Source organism: Schistocerca cancellata, chromosome 3, assembly GCF_023864275.1.
Source record: "Schistocerca cancellata isolate TAMUIC-IGC-003103 chromosome 3, iqSchCanc2.1, whole genome shotgun sequence".
NCBI classification, from domain to species: Eukaryota; Metazoa; Arthropoda; class Insecta; order Orthoptera; family Acrididae; genus Schistocerca; species Schistocerca cancellata.
The window spans coordinates 307963164-307981671 of record NC_064628.1 but is presented as its reverse complement, the minus strand read 5'-3'; the positions used below and the strand labels follow the sequence as shown (position 1 = coordinate 307981671).

At 38.4% G+C, this 18508-nt stretch overlaps 1 protein-coding gene across 1 annotated transcript in view; it reads left to right on the top strand.

The window, feature by feature from the left end:
• Positions 1-18508, top strand: part of LOC126176285 (sodium/hydrogen exchanger 3) — a 649283-nt gene that overhangs the window by 487273 nt on the left and 143502 nt on the right. The window contains exons 3-4 of the mRNA XM_049923434.1: positions 6008-6264; positions 17698-18118. Of these exons, the coding sequence (XP_049779391.1) occupies positions 6008-6264; positions 17698-18118 (678 nt within the window). The remainder of the gene's footprint in view (positions 1-6007; positions 6265-17697; positions 18119-18508) is intronic.

Sequence of the window (18508 nt, the reverse complement as noted above, 5' to 3'; positions counted from 1 at the left end):
TTCAGGGATGCTGCAATGGCCTTATGATCACTGATTCCCTGTTCTGCGCTTACAGAGTCGAAAAGTTCGGGTCTGTTTGTTATCAGTAGGTCCAAGATGTTATCTCCACGAGTCGGTACTCTGTTTAATTGCTCGAGGTAATTTTCGGATATTGCACTCAGTATAATGTCACTCGATGCTCTGTCCCTACCACCCGTCCTAAACATCTGAGTGTCCCAGTCTGTATCTGGTAAATTGAAATCTCCACCTAAGACTATAACATGCTGAGAAAACTTATGTGAAATGTATTCCAAATTTTCTCTCAGTTGTTCTGCCACTAATGATGCTGAGTCGGGAGGTCGGTAAAAGGAGCCAATTATTAACCTAGCTCGGTTGTTGAGTGTAACCTCCACCCACAATAATTTGCAGGAACTATCCACTTCTACTTCACTACAGGGTAAACTACTACTAACAGCAACGAACACTCCACCACCGGTTGCATGCAATCTATCCTTTCTAAACACCGTCTGTACCTTTGTAAAAATTTCGGCAGAATTTATCTCTGGCTTCAGCCAGCTTTCTGTACCTATAATGATTTCAGCTTTGGTGCATTCTATCAGCGCTTGAAGTTCCGGTACTTTACCAACGCAGCTTCGACAGTTTACAATTACAATACTAATTGCTGCTTGGTCCCCGCATGTCCTGACTTTGCCCCGCACCCGTTGAGGCTGTTGCCCTTTCTGTACTTGCCCAAGGCCATCTAACCTAAAAAACCGCCCAGCCCACACCACACAACCCCTGCTACCCGTGTAGCCACTTGTTGCGTGTAGTGGACTCCTGACCTATCCAGCGGAACCCAAAACCCCACCACCCTATGGCACAAGTCGAGGAATCTGCAGCCCACACGGTCGCAGAACCGTCTCAGCCTCTGATTCAGACCCTCCACTCGGCTCTGTACCAAAGGTCCACAGTCAGTCCTGTCGACGATGCTGCAGATGGTGAGCTCTGCTTTCATCCCGCTAGCGAGACTGGCAGTCTTCACCAAATCAGATAGCCGCCGGAAGCCAGAGAGGATTTCCTCCGATCCATAGCGACACACATCATTGGTGCCGACATGAGCAATCACCTGCAGATGGGTGCACCCTGTACCCTTCATGGCATCCGGAAGGACCCTTTCCACATCTGGAATGACTCCCTCCGGTATGCACACGGAGTGCACATTGGTTTTCTTCCCCTCTCTTGCTGCCATATCCCTAAGGGGCCCCATTACGCGCCTGACGTTGGAGCTCCCAACTACCAGTAAGCCCACCCTCTGCGACCGCCCGGATCTTGCAGACTGAGGGGCAACCTCTGGAACAGGACAAGCAGCAATGTCAGGCCGAAGATCAGTATCAGCCTGAGACAGAGCCTGAAACTGGTTCGTCAGACAAACTGGAGAGGCCTTCCGTTCAGCCCTCCGGAATGTCTTTCGCCCCCTGCCACACCTTGAGACAACCTCCCACTCTACCGCAGGTGAGGGATCAGCCTCAATGCGGGCAGTATCCCGGGCAACCACAGTCTTAGTCCGATCGGGGGATGCGTGGGACGAGATGGCCGTCCCCGACAAACCCCCATCCGGACCCCCACAGTGATGCCCATTGGCAACAGCCTCAAGCTGTGTGACCGAAGCCAACACTGCCTGAAGCTGGGAGCGAAGGGATGCCAACTCAGCCTGCATCCAAACACAGCAGTTGTAGTCCCTATCCATGCTAAAAACTGTTGTGCAACGAACGTCTGAACTAATCTACAGAGAGCGCAAACAAATCGACACAAAATTTAAACGGTTATTAAAATACAAGATTGTCTAGTAAATGCAGTAATGCTGCTACTTGTGCACTGCTGACACACTGCTTGGCGACAGAAGGAGACTACGCGATTTTACACTATTCGGGTACTAAAACGCGATGCTACAACTCTCAAATACTGTAATACGCCCGAAATTTATGAATTAAACAATGCAAGTACCAAAAACACGCAAAGAAATTAAGAATTAAACTATGTAACAAATGAGTGAGCTAGGAGTATACGACTTGCTGCTGCAGCTGCTTATCCAACGGCGGCAGGGAGCACACTGACTCTGACCAACCGACACTGGCCGTTCAAAACAAAAACAGAAGACAGACGACTATGCGAATTTACACTATTCAGGTACTAAAACGCGATGCTACAGCTCTCAAATACTATAATACGCCCGAAATTTATGAATTAAACAATGCAAGTACCAAAAACACGCAAAGAAATTAAGAATTAAACTATGTAACAAATGAGTGAGCTAGGAGTATACGACTTGCTGCTGCAGCTGCTTTTCCAATGGCGGCAGGGAGCACACTGAATCCTGGGGAATGTGAAAAGAGTAGATGGTGATTTGTGCTAACCCAAAGCTAAATACTGAATGATTTTGTTTATTAAATTCCTAGTAATTTGTTAAGTAAAATTAATTTTAGCGAACTTCATATCAAATGAGAAAAAGAAACTCATAATGTCACATAAAATAACAGCTCTAACACTCCTATGTTTCACAGATTTCAGCTGGTGTGGGATGAAGTCATTGTTCACCACCTTCTGTTTGCTAGTGCTTACTGTCAGAAAAAAAATAAAGTTTTAAAATGTAGGATTGTGCATTGTGGGAGCAGTATATGGCTCTTAATCTTCCATGAAGTGTACTCTTCAGAGCACAAATTTCGATTGGTAAAAGTATATTTTGAGATTTTATTCATAACTGTTATTTTTCAGCAGTTGTGATGAATATTTTTCTGAATAAAATTGAGTCATCAGCTGTTTGATTGGAAGATTTATTTCAGTTTACTGGTTTTGACAGATTAATCTGTAACTTTAGAAAACTTCAAAATTGAGCTATTTAAATCTTCTAAGCCAATATTGAGTAAGTTTTTGTAATAACCTTCTGATAGTTTACATACTTGTGTAATCATGTTCTAACGTTTGTAAATTTTGGAGACTTCCTAAGGTGACAGATTAATTTGTCAGAACTAGTTGAGTGAAACCCATATTCCAATTGTGCAACTGACTTTTGAATTTTATTCTGAAAAAGGTCTATTTTGAGTTGCTATCTGACTCACAGTTTCATCTCCTGTCATAAAGCGCTACACTTGGGCAAAAATTTCATTCAGAATTACTGCATTGTTTGTTGTACAGACATTCCCCACCTTCTGATGTTCCCTGGGGGTACCTGGACCAATAATTAGAATTTTCTCATTGCTTTGGAATCTGAGTTTCTAAACCAAAGACACTTCTTTATTTATTTATTTAGCATCCTTGCATCTCATCATTGTAAAATGATACAGGATTTGTCATAAAGGATCTCACATAGATAATAGGTAATAAAAGGTTTACAATTATATATTGGCTGATAAAATATTCTTACGTATAACATGAAGCAATACACACACAACAACAGTCATAATATATGAGATCAGCATAATAAATAAATACAATTTATTTTTCAAATGATCACTTCAGTCACTGTGATGAAGTAAATTAGCTACTCTATTTTGCATGCTGATGATTCAAGTGTTCCTCAACACTATAAAAACTCTTGTTATTTAGCATTTCTTTGAGTTCTCCTTTGAATATGTGGAATTTTGATGTTCTTTTAATTTCATTTGGTAGTACTGTAAACAGAATTTTAGGTTGCTATAGAGCGATTTTTTTGATACATGGTTTCTGTGTGAATTTCTGTATGAAAATTGTCTGTATTCCCTGTTTTCTAGGTGTGGAATTTGATTGTGTGTCTTCATAAAATATATACTTTCATAATTATAGATATGTGTTAGGTCATGATTTTTAGTTCCTTGAAAAATGTTTTACATGACTCTCTCTGTGTCATTCCTTTTATTATTCTTATTGCTCTCTTTTGGAGCATAAATGTGTTTCACCGTATTGGTTTCCCCCCAAAATATGATGCCATATCTTAACATGTTGTGTATGGGTGCAAAGTGTAAACATAACACTGCATCAATACTGTAGGAATTTTTTGGCATTCTACAAACATAACAGTACTGACTTAATTTTTTGTTTAACATTTCTGTATGTTTCTCCCACAAATTTTCATCTAGCCATTCTCCTGAAAATTTAGTATGTGTGGTTGCTTTAACTTTACTGCCCAAGTTCTGCTGTTAGGTTGGTTCCTAGTTTGTTCTATGTCTGAAGTTTATGCAAACTGTTTTCTTTTTTTCATCATTCACAATTAATTTATTATCCCTAAACCACATATCTGCTTCTTCTGCAGGTGCTGTGACTCTCTCCTATATGACCACTTCATCCATAGCTTTAACAAATAGAGTGGTGTCACTGGCAAACAATACTGCATCTGCTGCTGATATATGGCTTAGCATGCCACTTATAAATATTGAGAACAGTAATGGTCCAAGTACCGAACAGAGCCGTGTGGCACCCCACTTCTGACTCTTTGGTATGCTGATAAGTAAACTTTGCCCAAGTGTTGTATCGTTAACATTTGATACCTGTTAGAAAGATAGGATTTCAACCAGTCATATGCTACTCCACAAATCCCATAGCAATATAGTTTCCTGATGAATAAATTATAGTCAGTGACATCATTTGTTACATTATTTGAGAGAATATACTATCTCAGACTCTTAATTTTTATAAAAGAGGTTTTTTTGTTGAAAACATAAAGAATGATAAAAAGAAAGAAATCACAGTCAAATATTTACAGAAATAATTCATTTTCTCCCATTACAGTAGGTATAAGCAAGCAGAATGTCACCTTGCTAGACTGAAATAGATTCATCAAGACAGAATTGCTGGGTGACATTGAAAACTTGAAGATTGATAAACAAATAAAAGATAAGGGAAGTGCAGATTGGAATTTGACAAACTACAGATGAGATAAACATGGGTAGAGACAATAAACCAGAGAGGACACAAACATGAACAATGAAAGATAAAAATGGAAAAACAAGCAATTTGTGAAGAGGAAATCACAGAGAAAAATATGAGCAGTGGGAGGTAAATACCTATGTGTGAAGAAGTCTATCAAAATGGACATTTAATGTGAAAGTGAGGGTAGTTAGATAACAATAAAAAAACATGAAAGTGAAGGAAGTTAGATAACAATAAAAAAGGTAAGAGTATCTCAAGCTGGCATTGATGATGAATGAAACATATGGTGCACAGCAGTGCCCCATTAATGTTGTTCTGACTGTGAGGCTAAAAAGAGAAATCCAAATCAAGTACGTATTGAAGAAGCAGAGATCACGTCTGTTGTGCTGTAGGGAGAGTTGTTCTAAAGATACAGTGTGTTATTATTATAAGCATTTTCTACCTGTGTAAGTTCATTTTGCCAGTATAGTGGCTGTAATTGAAACATAACATTAATTCATGAAATTCAATGCAAGTCAGTTGACTTTGATATGCATCACATCACAAATGACTCACCTGCTAAGATTGCAATTCTTACAAATCTGAAATTGGAGAATATAGAAATAATGAAGGTAGGAGTCATAAAGAAATAGCAGGTTCTTAATTCCATTTATTGGTTGTATGTAGTGATATATGCAAAGAAATAGGAGGTTGAAACTTCCTGGCAGATTAAAACTGTGTGCCCTACTGAGACTCGAACTCGGGACCTTTGCCTTTCGCGGGCAAGTGCTCTACCATCTGAGCTACCGAAGCACGACTCATGCCTGGTCCTCACAGCTTTACTTCTGCCAGTATCTCGTCTCCTACCTTCCAAACTTTACAGAAGCTCTCCTGCGAACCTTGCAGAACTAGCACTCCTGAAAGAAAGGATACTGCGGAGACATGGCTTAGCCACAGCCTGGTCCCGAGTTCGAGTGTCGGTCAGGCACACAGTTTTAATCTGCCAGGAAGTTTCATATCAGCATACATTCTGCTGCAGAGTGAAAATCTCATTCTGAAATAGGAGGTTCTTGATTTCATTTATTGGTGGAAGAAAGTTTCACCATGATTGTAATACACATTTTCTGTTCTATTGTTTATTTTTCAGGTATTGTACCATATGTTCGAATCTTACACTGAGATGGGGCCTGAAAACATTATTTATACTGATGTCTTAGCAGGCCTGGCTTCATTTTTTGTTGTTGCCTTAGGAGGCACAATCATTGGAATTATCTGGGGCTTCCTTACTGGCCTCGTTACACGATATACGCATCAAGTTCGTGTAATTGAGCCAATATTCATCTTCGTTATGGCCTATTTAGCCTATCTTAATGCAGAAATCTTCCATATGTCTGGCATACTGGCGTAAGTATTGATTATTTAGTACTTGTAAATTGTATACTTGTATTTGTATGTCTGAGGATCTGTTACACAATTAACACATTTACATTTTAGCTATAAGAAAATGGATTAAACAGTATTGTCTGGTAGTAAGTCATAAATATAAAACGCAAAGCTCTTTTAACTGCTTTATTAAAGTTTTGCTATCACAGTTGTTATTGCTATGTAATAGTAATAAAAATACTGGCCGTAGTATTTACCAAGCCATGTAGCTAAATTATTGGTACTGTTTTCTGCTGTAGGCTGTTATTTTACTTTCTTTTTTGTCTGTTAACTCTTCTCTTCTCCATTTATTTCTAAAGCTACAGCCATAAACCTCCCACATTATTTGTATAGTGTTACTGTTACGTTTTGGTAGTTGTAAATGACTATTATATCTATTCCTCTTGCTATATGATTCCTATTCTGCTCACAAGATTACAAAGAGGTCTTTCATATATTGAAAAATATGTACAGGTAACATTAGATGTAAAATTATAGTAGCTTAATGCCAACTGCTTTGTTTGTGTAGTCTGTTTGGTCTCTATAGATATTTTGAATATTCACAAACTGCAACACCTTTTAAATTTTTCACGCTAATTAAGGCCATAGAAGCATGGCCTTTTCCTACTGTTATTGTGACAAAAAAGCTATTCTGGTTGCTGCAGTCTCAAGGTTTTCGTTTTGTTAATCCCACCTTTGCACCTTTGTGGTGATATTTCCATAGAAACTTTCATGTCCTGAAACATATTTCTGTATATCTAATTGAGAAGTGAAATATCAGTTTTCAAAATTTTTTTGATATAATGAAATATTTCCTTAAAAATTTTCAACCCCTTCTTCACCCAATTAAGGACCTAATTTCCAAAGCCAATGAAACACTTTTTTTTTAACAGAAAAGAGAAATACAAATTTTAGTAGGTTTGGCTTTGAAACTGCATTATTAATCAAATAATTTCATAAAACTTTTCATCTCCTATTTCACTCTGTTAGGGGTTGAATTTACAAAAAGACTAGCAACTGAGAAGCCAAATACCAGTTTTCATAGATTTAGCTTTAAAAAAGCTTTAGTAGTTCTTTAATAATGATTTATTACCAAAAAACGTTCACACACCATTTTATCCCCTTAGTAGTTCAGTTTCCAAAATGGCTGAAACGCAGTTTTTTTAATGACTGAGAAACCAAATACCAAGTTTCAAAGTTCTGAATTCAAAATTGTCTTAAACAATGACATATTTTGAACAAGCCTTTCACCACATATTTCAACCCTTTAGGAGCAGAATTTCAAACTGTCCCTTCTTAAACCATGCTACAGCATAAGAGCGAGTCTCTATATGTCCTTCTTTTCAGAGATGGTTGCAGGACTTGGCTGTTCGATACAGGATGTCAAATTAAACATTTTTCTGCCATCTAGTTCCCAAACTTATTTTATTTGGCTACCAACTTCGGTGATTTACTGTACCATCTTCAGCCCCCGATCAGTGTGTAGAAAGATTCCACCTCAGTTCTGTTCAAAACAGGGCCAGCAATAGCTGGTATTAGTAGATTTCTGCTTGCTCTATTGATCATTGCAATCATCATCTGCCAACACGTCAGCTGATGATGACTGCAGGGGTCTAAAGGCGGCATAGTAAATCACTGAAATTGGCAGCCAAATAAAATAAGTTTGGGCTGGGCAGTGATGAGTTAGTGTATCAGTCTGATCTTATTTCATCCCCTTAGGGCTTGAATTGGATTTTCAAAAAGAGCGAAACATGTATTTTCTCATTTCCAACTAGGAAACCAAATACCAAATTTCACAAGGAAATATCTTCTTAAAAATTTCACTGCCTCTTCTGCAGAAGAGCTTCTGTGAAGTTTGGAAGGTAGGAGACGAGGTACTGGCAGAATTGAAGCTGTAAGGATGGGTTGTGAGTCGTGCACAGGTAGCTCAGTTGGTAGAGCACTTGCCCGTGAAAGGCAAAGGTCCCGAGTTCAAGTCTCTTTCCGGCACACAGTTTTAATCTGCCAGGAAGTTTCACAAATTTTCATAGATTTAGCTTCAAAACAGCTTGCATATTGAAATATTCCCATAAAAATTTTCATCCCCTATTTCACTCCCATATGGGCTAAATTTCCAAAAACACTGAACCAAGTATTTTTTATTTGTAGCTGAGAGGTCAAATACCAATTTTTGTAGGTGTAGCTTTAAAAATTCTTTAATATCTATTTTTTTTAAAATATTTCATCCACTGTTTGACTGCAGTAGGGGGGTTAAATTTCCAAAAATGCTGAAAGAAGTATTTATTTATTTCTGACTGGGAACAAAATACAAATTTTCATAGGTCTAAATTCAAAATTGTCCTAATACTGAACTATTTTCAAAAACCTTTCATCCCCTATTTCATCCCCTTCAGGGTGGAATTCCAAAAAATCCCTTCTTAAATGATGCCCACAGTGTAAGATCAACACCCTCTCCAAATTTCAAGTTATAATTGTACAAATACAAGGATGACAGCATGCTTCATGTGTATTAATGCTAAAGAATGGAACCAATGATTGATTAGTGTTTTTAGGTAATCTGTAAAGGATTGAATAATTTGCAATGTCTGATGTTTTTTCTGGAATGATTTATAAATATATATTTACAGGTATTTATTCTGTTTATGTGCATAACATTGCAGCAGTGCCCTTTGACAGTAGCTGTGAGTGACAGTTTTAGGCAGGCTCACTTGCTAGGTAAAGTTTAGAAAGTGAGCATGTCTGGCATCATTGCTCACAAAACAATTGTAGATAATTTATTGTTTGTGCTTAAGAACAAATTCATCAATGGGGCAAGACATGTGAAAGTATACCTTATGTTTTGCATAGTGTAAAAAAGTTTTGAAATAATTTAGTAGATGTTTCTATGAATTCATGAAGTAATTTTTAACAAGATAAATTGAAAGTCGGCTCTCTGAAGACTCATAATAAAATAAAAGTTGATAATAAAGTAGACAAGGAAGTTTTATGTTATGACCAGTGAAGATGAATCAGATGATGAGGGCTCTTCAGCAACATAGATTATTTGAATATTGAAGCTCTCTCACTCTCAAACGCAAAGATTTCTTCATTAATAGCAAAAGATGGTGATCACAATTATAGACATAAGAGGAAAGACTGTAGAAAGGCACAGGGAAGAATAAGTTACAAAGAATTGTGACTCAGGAGACCCAAAAAGGATAAACACTGGAATTCAAATTGTGATGTGTAGAGAACATCTCTAGTCTTCTCCTTTATGCTTATATAAACTTGTACCTTTCCTTTAGTTAAAATATAATGACTGATGTGGCGTAACACTGAAGTGCCAAAGAAAGTGGTATTGTTGTTGTTGTTGTTGTGGTCTTCAGTCCTGAGACAGGTTTGATGCAGCTCTCCATGCTACTCTATCCTGTGCAAGCTTCTCCATCTCCCAGTACTTACTGCAACCTACATCCTTCTAAATCTGCTTAGTGTATTCATCTCTTGGTCTCCCTCTACGATTTTTACCCTCCACGCTGCCCTCCAATGCTAAATTTGTGATCCCTTGATGCCTCAGAACATGTCCTACCAACCGGTCCCTTCTTCTTGTCAAGTTGTGCCACAAACTCCTCTTCTCCCCTATTCTGTTCAATACCTGCTCATTAGTTATGTGATCTACCCATCTAATCTTCAGCATTCTTCTGTAGCACCACATTTCGAAAGCTTTTATTCTCTTCTTGTCCAAATTATTTATCATACATGTTTCACTTCCATATATGGCTACACTCCATACAAATACTTTCAGAAACGACTTCCTACACTTCAAATTTATACTCAATGTTAACAAATTTCTCTTTTTCAGAAATGCTTTCCTTGCCATTGCCAGTCTGCATTTTATATCCTCTTTACTTCGACCATCATCAGTTATTTTGCTCCCCAAATAGCAAAACTCATTTACTACTTTAAGCCTCTCATTTCCTAATGTAGTTCCAATTTAATTCAACTACATCCCATTATCCTCGTTTTGCTTTTGTTGATGTTCATCTTATATCCTCCCTTCAAGACACTATCCATTCCATTCGACTGCTCCTCCAGGTCCTTTGCTGTCTCTGACGGAATTACAATGTCATCGGCAAACCTCAAAGTTTTTATTTCTTCCCCATGGCTTTTAATACTTACTCCAAATTTTTCTTTTTTTCCGTTACTGCTTGCTCAATATACATATTGAATAACATCAGGGATAGGCTACAACGCTGTCTCACTCTCTTCCCAACCACTTCTTCCCTTTCATACCCCTCGACTCTTATACCTGCCATCTGGTTTCTATATAAATTGTGAATTGCTTTTCCCTCCCTGTATTTTACCCTGTCAACATTGCCAAAAGCTTTCTCTAAGTCTATAAATGCTAGAAACATAGCTTTGCTTTTCCTTAATCTATTTTCTAAGATAAGTCATAGGGTCAGTATTGCCTCACGTGTTCCAACACTTCTACGGAATCCAAACTGATCTTCCCTGAGGTCGGCTTCTACCAGTTTTTCCATTTGTCTGTAAAGAATTCGTGTTAGTATTTTGCAGCCATGGCTTATTAAACTGATAGTTCGGTAATTTTTACATCTGTCAACACCTGCTTTCTTTGGGATTGGAATTATTATATTCTTCTTGAAGGTTTAGGGTATTTCGCCTGTCTCATACATCTTGGTCACCAGATGGTAGAGTTCTGTTAGGCCTTGCTCTCCCAAGGCTGTCAGTAGTTCTAATGGAATGTTATCTACTCCTGGGGCCTTGTTTCAACTCAGGTCTTTCAGTGCTCTGTCAAACTCTTCACACAGTTTCGTATCTCCCATTTCATCTTCATCTACATCCTCTTACATTTCCATAATATTGCCAGAAAGGTGGAAGGAGTATATAGAGGGTCTATATAAGGGTGACCTTGTATAGACCCTCTATATACTCCTTCCACCTTTCTGCTTTCCCTTCTTTGCTTAGAACTGGTTTCCATCTGAGCTCTTGATATTCATACAAATGGCTCTCTTTTCTCCAAAGGTCTCTTTAATTTATCCTGTTGGCAGTATCTATCTTACCCCTAGTGAGATAAGCCTCGACATCCTTACATTTGTCCTCTAGCCATCCCTGCTTAGCCATTTTGCACTTCCTGTCGATATCATTTTTGAGACGTTTGTATTCCGTTTTGCCTGCTTCATTTACTGCATTTTTATATTTTCTCCTTTCATCAATTAAATTCAATATTTCATCTGTTACCCAAGAATTTCTACTAGCCCTTGTCTTTTTACCTACTTGATCCTCTGCTGCCTTCACTACTTCATCCCTCAGAGCTACCCATTCTTCTTCTACTGTATTTCTTTCCCCCATTCCTGTCAATTGTTCCCTTATACTCTCCCTGAAACTCTGTGCAACTTCTGGTTTAGTCAGTTTAGCCAGGTCCCATCTCCTTAAATTCCCACCTTTTTGCAGTTTCTTCAGTTTTAATCTACAGTTCGTAACCAATAGATTGTGATCAGAGTCCACATCTGCCCCTGGAAATGTCTTACAATTCAAAACCTGGTTCCTAAATCTCTGTCTTACCATTACATAATCTATCTGATACCTTCTAGTATCTGCAGGATTCTTCCATGTATACAACCTTCTTTTATGATTCTTGAACCAAGTGTTAGCTATGATTAAGTTATGCTCTGTGCAAAATTCTACCAGACGGCTTCCTCTTTCATTTCTTACCCCCAATCCATATTCACTTACTATGTCTCCTTCTTTCCCTTTTCCTGCTCTCAAATTCCAGTCACCCATGACTATTAAATTTTCATCTCCCTTCACTATCTGAATAATTTCTTTTATCTCATCATACATTTCATCAATTTCTTCATCATCTGCAGAGCTAGTTGGCATATAAACTTGTACTCCTGTAGTAGGCATGGGCTTCGTGTCTGTCTTGGCCACAATAATGCATTCACTGTGCTGTTTGTAGTAGCTGACCAGCACTCCTATTTTTTTTTTTTTTTTTTTTTTTTATTATTATTATTATTATTATTAAACCTACTTCTGCATTACCCCTATAGGTATAGGCCTGCGTATTCAGATACAGATATATGCAAACACACAGAATATGGCGGTGCAGTTGGCACCACCTATGTAAGACAACAAGTGTCTGGCACAGTTATTAGATCAGTTACTGTTGTGATGATGATGATGTTTGGTTTGTGGGGCGCTCAACTGCGTGGTTATCAGCGCCCGTACAATTGTCCAACCTTTGCTCAGTCCAATTTCGCCACTTTCCTGGATGATGATGAAATGATGAGGACAACACAAACACCCAGTCATCTCGAGGCAGGTGAAAATCCCTGACCCCGCCGGGAATCGAACCCGGGACCCCGTGCTCGGGAAGCGAGAACGCTACCGCGAGACCACGAGCGGCGGACAGAGTTACTGTTGCTACAGTGGCAGGTTATCAAGATTTAAGCAATTTAGAACGTGGTGTTATAGTCAGTGCATGAGCAATGGGACACAACATTCCCGAGGTAGCAATGAAGTGGGGATTTTCCCATATAAACATTTCATGAGTCTACCATGAATATCAGGGATCTGGTAAAACATCAAACCTCCAACATTGCTGTGGCTAAAAAAGATCCTGCAAGAATGGGACCAACGATGAATGAAGAGAGTTGCTCAACATGACAGAAGAGCAACACTTCTTCAGATTGCTGCAGATATCATTCCTGGGCCATCAAAAAATGTCAGTGTGCAAATCATTCAACAAAACATCATCAATAAGGGCATGATGACTGCATGGCCTTGCCTGGGCCTGTCAGTACTGACACTGGACTGTTGATGACTGGAAACATGTTGCCTGGTCAGACGAGTCTCATTTCAAATTGTATCGAGCAGACGGGCATGTACTGTATGGAGATAACCTCATGAATCCATGGACCCTGCATGTCAACAGGGGACTGTTCAAGATAGTGGAGGCACTGTAATGGTGTGGGGTGTGTGCAGTTGGGATGATATGGGAACCCTGATACATCTAGATACAACTCTGACAGGTGACCATGTATGTAAGCATCCTGTCTGATCACCTGCATCTGCTCATGTCCATTGTGCATTCCAACAGACTTGGGCAATTCCAGCAGGACAGTGCAATGCCCCACACATCTAGAATTGTTACAGAGTGGCTGCAAGAACATTCTTTTGAGTTTAAGCTCTTCCACTGACCACCAAACTCCCCAGACGTGAATATTATTGAGCATATCTGGGATGCCTTGCAACATGCTGCTCAGAAGAGATATCCACCCCCCACCCCCATGGTCTTACGGATTTATGAATAGTCCTGCAGGATTCATGGTGTTAATTCCCTACATGATATTAGCCAGGTATACCAGTTTCTTTGGCTCTTCAGTGTAGTTAAGATGGCTTGTGTTTAGGTGGATCAGTATTCAGATCCTTTACAATCAAACCACATATGTTTTCCACTATTTTAAGTCACTGTATACAAAAGACACAATGTCTTCTTGGGAAACATTATGGCTTACTAAACTACCTCTATGCTGATGGAATTATTTAAACTCTATCATTCCTAGCTTCCTTTAATCCTGTGTAACGTTTTGTAGCTGAGAATCTGATCCTGATTACTGAGTATGTGGTATTCTTAAGTTTATTTTAACTTTGATGCCTATACCATACTTCTGCAGGTGGTAGCTATACCAGCAGAAAAATGATCATGTCATTTCGCAAAAAAGATGAATGTGTTCCTTTTTAAAAGCCAGTCGGTAAAGTGGGGAACCAAATGCCTCAATCCTCACTCTGCCTTCCTCCTCAAAGATTTTGGCATGCAAACATATTCCTGCTCTTTTAACAAAGAACATTTTAAATCCCTTTACCCAGTCTCTCTTTGTAGTTAAGCCTACATACTCACCATCTCCCTGTCACTACCCCTGTCTATATGTGTCTCTCTCCACCTTCTTTATCTCTCCTTGTTTTAGAGTATGTCTCAGTGCCACTGTCTTCTCACTAGTTGACAATGTCACCTTTTTGTCTTTCTTTCTCCATGCCACCATCTCCAATGTACCTCAGCAGCTCAGAAGTTCTGGGGTCCAACTTACCTTTTCCCCTATACCCTTAAGTTAAAATTTCTGTCCAAAATGTACTCTCCCCTATACCTGTATGTTAAAGCACACAGGTTGGGAGGGTCCAGATCCCACAAGGTGTAGAAGTATGAAACCAGAATTTCCTATAAATGGTGCTAGCCATCAGTGCAGGGCCCATGAAACCACACCTGCAATGTCATCTGCTTCTTGTAACAGCTGACGACGAATGTCAACACACAGTAAGCCAAGGTCAACATACAGTATCCCAAGGTCCATCAATTGTTATTTGTTTGAAACACATAAACATGTTGAGTATTGTGCCTACGAACAAGAGGATTTGTGGACAGATTGGTTTTCTGTTATCATTTGAAGAAAACTCTTGCGGAATTGCATTGAATGCCTGTAAAAACTTTTGGTGACCATGCTCTTGGGGAAACACAGTGTTTTGAGTGGTTAAAAAAATTCAAAAGTGATGATTTTGAAGTGAGAAGCGACGAGTGCAGGAAACCACAAAAAAGTTTGAAGACAATGAATTGCAGGCCTCATAGGATGAAGATGATGCTCAAACTCAACAGGAACTTGCAAAACAATGGAATGTGATGCAGAGAGCCATTTCTCTCCAGTTGAAAGCTATGGGAATGGTGTCGAATGTGAGAAAGTGGGTTCCACATGAACTGAATGAAAGATAGCAAGCAAATCGAAAGACCACTTGTGAAATGCTGTTTGCCAGATACAAAAGAAAGTTGTTTCTCCATTGAATAGTGATAGGTGATGAAAAATGGATATATTATGAGAATCCTAAGCGTCATAAATCATGGGCAAATCCAGGCAAACCATAAATGGAAAGAAGACAATGCTCTGTTTGGTGGGATCAGAAGGGTGTCATCTATTATGAACTGCTAAAACTTGTTGAAGCCATTAACACTGATCACTACCAACAGCAAATGAACAATTGAAATGGATCATTACTTGAAAAAGTCTGGAATATGGAAAAAGGCAACACAAAGTCATATTGCTCCATGATAACGCCCCATCACACAGCAAAATGGGCCAGGGAAATGATCGAGGCATTCAGTTGGGAAATACAACGGCGTGCGGCTTATTCTCAAGACTTGGCTCCATATGATTATCATCTATTGGCATCACTGGGACACACTCTTGCTGAACAACACTTCAGTTCTTATGAAAATATACGGAAATGGCTCGCTGACTGGTTTGCTTCAAAAGAAGAACTGTTTTTTTGGCGTGGCATTCATAGCCAGCCAGAGAGGTGTGAGAATTGTATAAATAGCAATGGAGACTATTTTGGATAAAATATTGTTTATCAGTTTCAAACAACAGATGTGTAATTATTGCAACCAAATTCCGGTTTCATACTTTTACACTTGATATGGTCTCCATTCATCTGTATTTTTCATTTTCACAGTCTCCTCTTTCTTTTGCTCCTGCTGTTTTTATCTCCATCCATTTCTCTTTCTCTTTCACTGACACTTTATCCCTCCCATCATCACTGTCTCCTGTCTCTTTTCCTCCCACTGGGAGTATCTACTGTCTCTTCCACCATCCCTGTCTCTCTGCTACTTTCTTTCAGCATAAAAAGCACAAATATGATCACATGCCAGAAGTTTTAGCAATTGAGGTTGAATGAGGATAGAGGCATCTCGTTCCCCACTCCTCTGTCAGTATCTTTTAAAGAGGAACATATTTACATTTTTTGTGCCCTGATAGGAACATTCTTTCACTGGTTTCCTTCTTTTCCCTGCTACAGCTGGGTGTGCTGCACATGAGGAACGAATTCTCTATGTCAGTAACATTTTGACAGTTTATTTATATGCTTTGACACATTTGTATACCTTCACACATAAATACAACAACAAATATTCATAATATTAGGTTAACACAAAATCATTTGCTTTACATTTTTTCTGGCGTCTTTTCTCATTGATTGCAATTCATCAAAAATGCTCAGCTTCTGATTTGTATCATAAAAGGATGAAATTTTTTTTAGAAATATTTTACTGAATGTGCAGCTTTTCCAGTTTTATGATTTTTGGCAGTTTTTAAAGTTATTTTCAGACATGTTAAGACCCTTTTTAGATCAATTTTTCTCACTCTAGAACCACGTTGGGCATACTTGTATTGGCCTGAAGTGCCCATTACACATAGAGCGTGTCGTAAAGTTTTATTGTTGAAAAAATGCTGATCAATAATGTAGTTTGGTAACCTCAGAATCCTTTTGATGACCCTTTCCATATGTTCACTACGTCATTTAGAACTGCTTTTACACCTCAGACCTGTAATTACATGCATATTTTATGTGCGTAAGTTTGGTAAATTTGAACCTCATGGTCTCAGTAACAGATAATGATATCAAAAAAAGCTTCACAGTTTCCTGAGAACATCATCTTAAGGATGTCTGGTAAAATTTGTATGGTTTTCCACAGATAGAATTTATAGAAGTGGCCATCCCCACAATAGATATTTTTGTACTCAAAAACCATTTTTTTAGGGATTTTCTCACGAACAGCTGAAGAACAAATGGTACTTTTATAAGCCACCTAAGCTCAATCCTATGCCACACTTGATGCAAAAGCACCAACCAATTTGCTCAATTTGTGTGGGTTGGAGGAAGTGTTTAATGCTTAAATTTTGACCCTGCACTGTAGGGTATCTACAATATTCCCTGTTCTTCCAATAGGTATACATACGGGTGCAAGGTCAAAGACCATCCAAACCCCTTGACTCCTTATGTCTGTCGTCAATAGAACCCAAGAGATGACCCCCTGAAAAATTGCATTTTCATGCATGGCTTTTTGAAACGTATTAGTAATGTGAACAGTTGTGCCTCTAAGATTTGTTTTTGTAACTTGATTGTTCACTCTGTTAAGTATTAAAGTAAAAAGTCAAATGTTTTAAGATTCAGGTCTTATTGCGTGTCCTTATTTTTTCTCTCACTTTTCACATGCTTCTCTTTTTGACAAAAGTTTGTATATTTGAAAAATATCCCATATTGAAAAGTTGGTTCACAAAAGGCAATAGCATCACCATATCTAGTTGAACACTTCTTAGCTGTTGGTAAAACAATGTTGTGGTCCTGCTTTAGTCAAAGTGTGCGATACTTCAAATATGTAACTGCCTAGTGTACATTGCTGCAACATGCACTTGTAAAATTTAAGCGTTTATTTGGTAGTAAAGCAGTATAAGAATTCATTCAGATGTATGCTGATGTCTCATTATGTACCCAGTTACCATCTTATGGCATGGATGTTTCATGCTTAAATCACCATAACAGATTCAGAATAGAACTCATAATGTTGTCAATGAACATTCATACTTTCTCTTACAGAATAACTTTCTGTGGCATAACAATGAAGAATTATGTGGAAGCAAATATATCACACAAATCTCATACCACAGTGAAATATGCCATGAAAATGCTAAGTTCCTCATCAGAAACCATAATATTTATGTTCCTTGGAGTTGCAACAGTGAATGATAATCACAATTGGAACACATGGTTTGTGGTTTTAACAGTTGCTTTTTGCTCTGTCTACCGCACTATTGGTGTTATACTGTTGACGGCTATTGCAAACCATTTCCGGCTCCACCAACTTACACGTGTTGACAAATTTGTAATGTCATATGGTGGACTGCGAGGGGCTGTAGCATTTGCCCTGGTCTTACTCATTGATCGCAAGCATGTTCCACTGCAACCTATGTTTGTTACAACAACTATTGCTGTCATATACTTCACTGTATTCATTCAGGTGAGTGAAAGAGTTTAATAATAAGAGCTTTAGGTTAAGTGCCTGAATTACCAGTGTCCAGTTGGAAACAAATTACCAGTTTCCAATTGGAAAGAAAATTCATTAGGGCATGCCACAAATGAAGTGTATACAGAGGTCAGTGATTTTCTGCTACTTATTTGCTAGAAAATGAAAGGAATATAATTTATGAAATAGAAATTCACACACTTTTCAAATATATTTCATTGTATTATTTTAACTGATATTTAACAGTTACTAGTACCAAACTAAAATTTTAATTTCAAGTCAATTATTTATCCTAGATTTCTTTCATGATGAAAATTTTTAATTTTCAGAAGTAAAGTATCCATTATACAGGGTGTCCGAAAAGTCTTTCCCTGATTACATAAA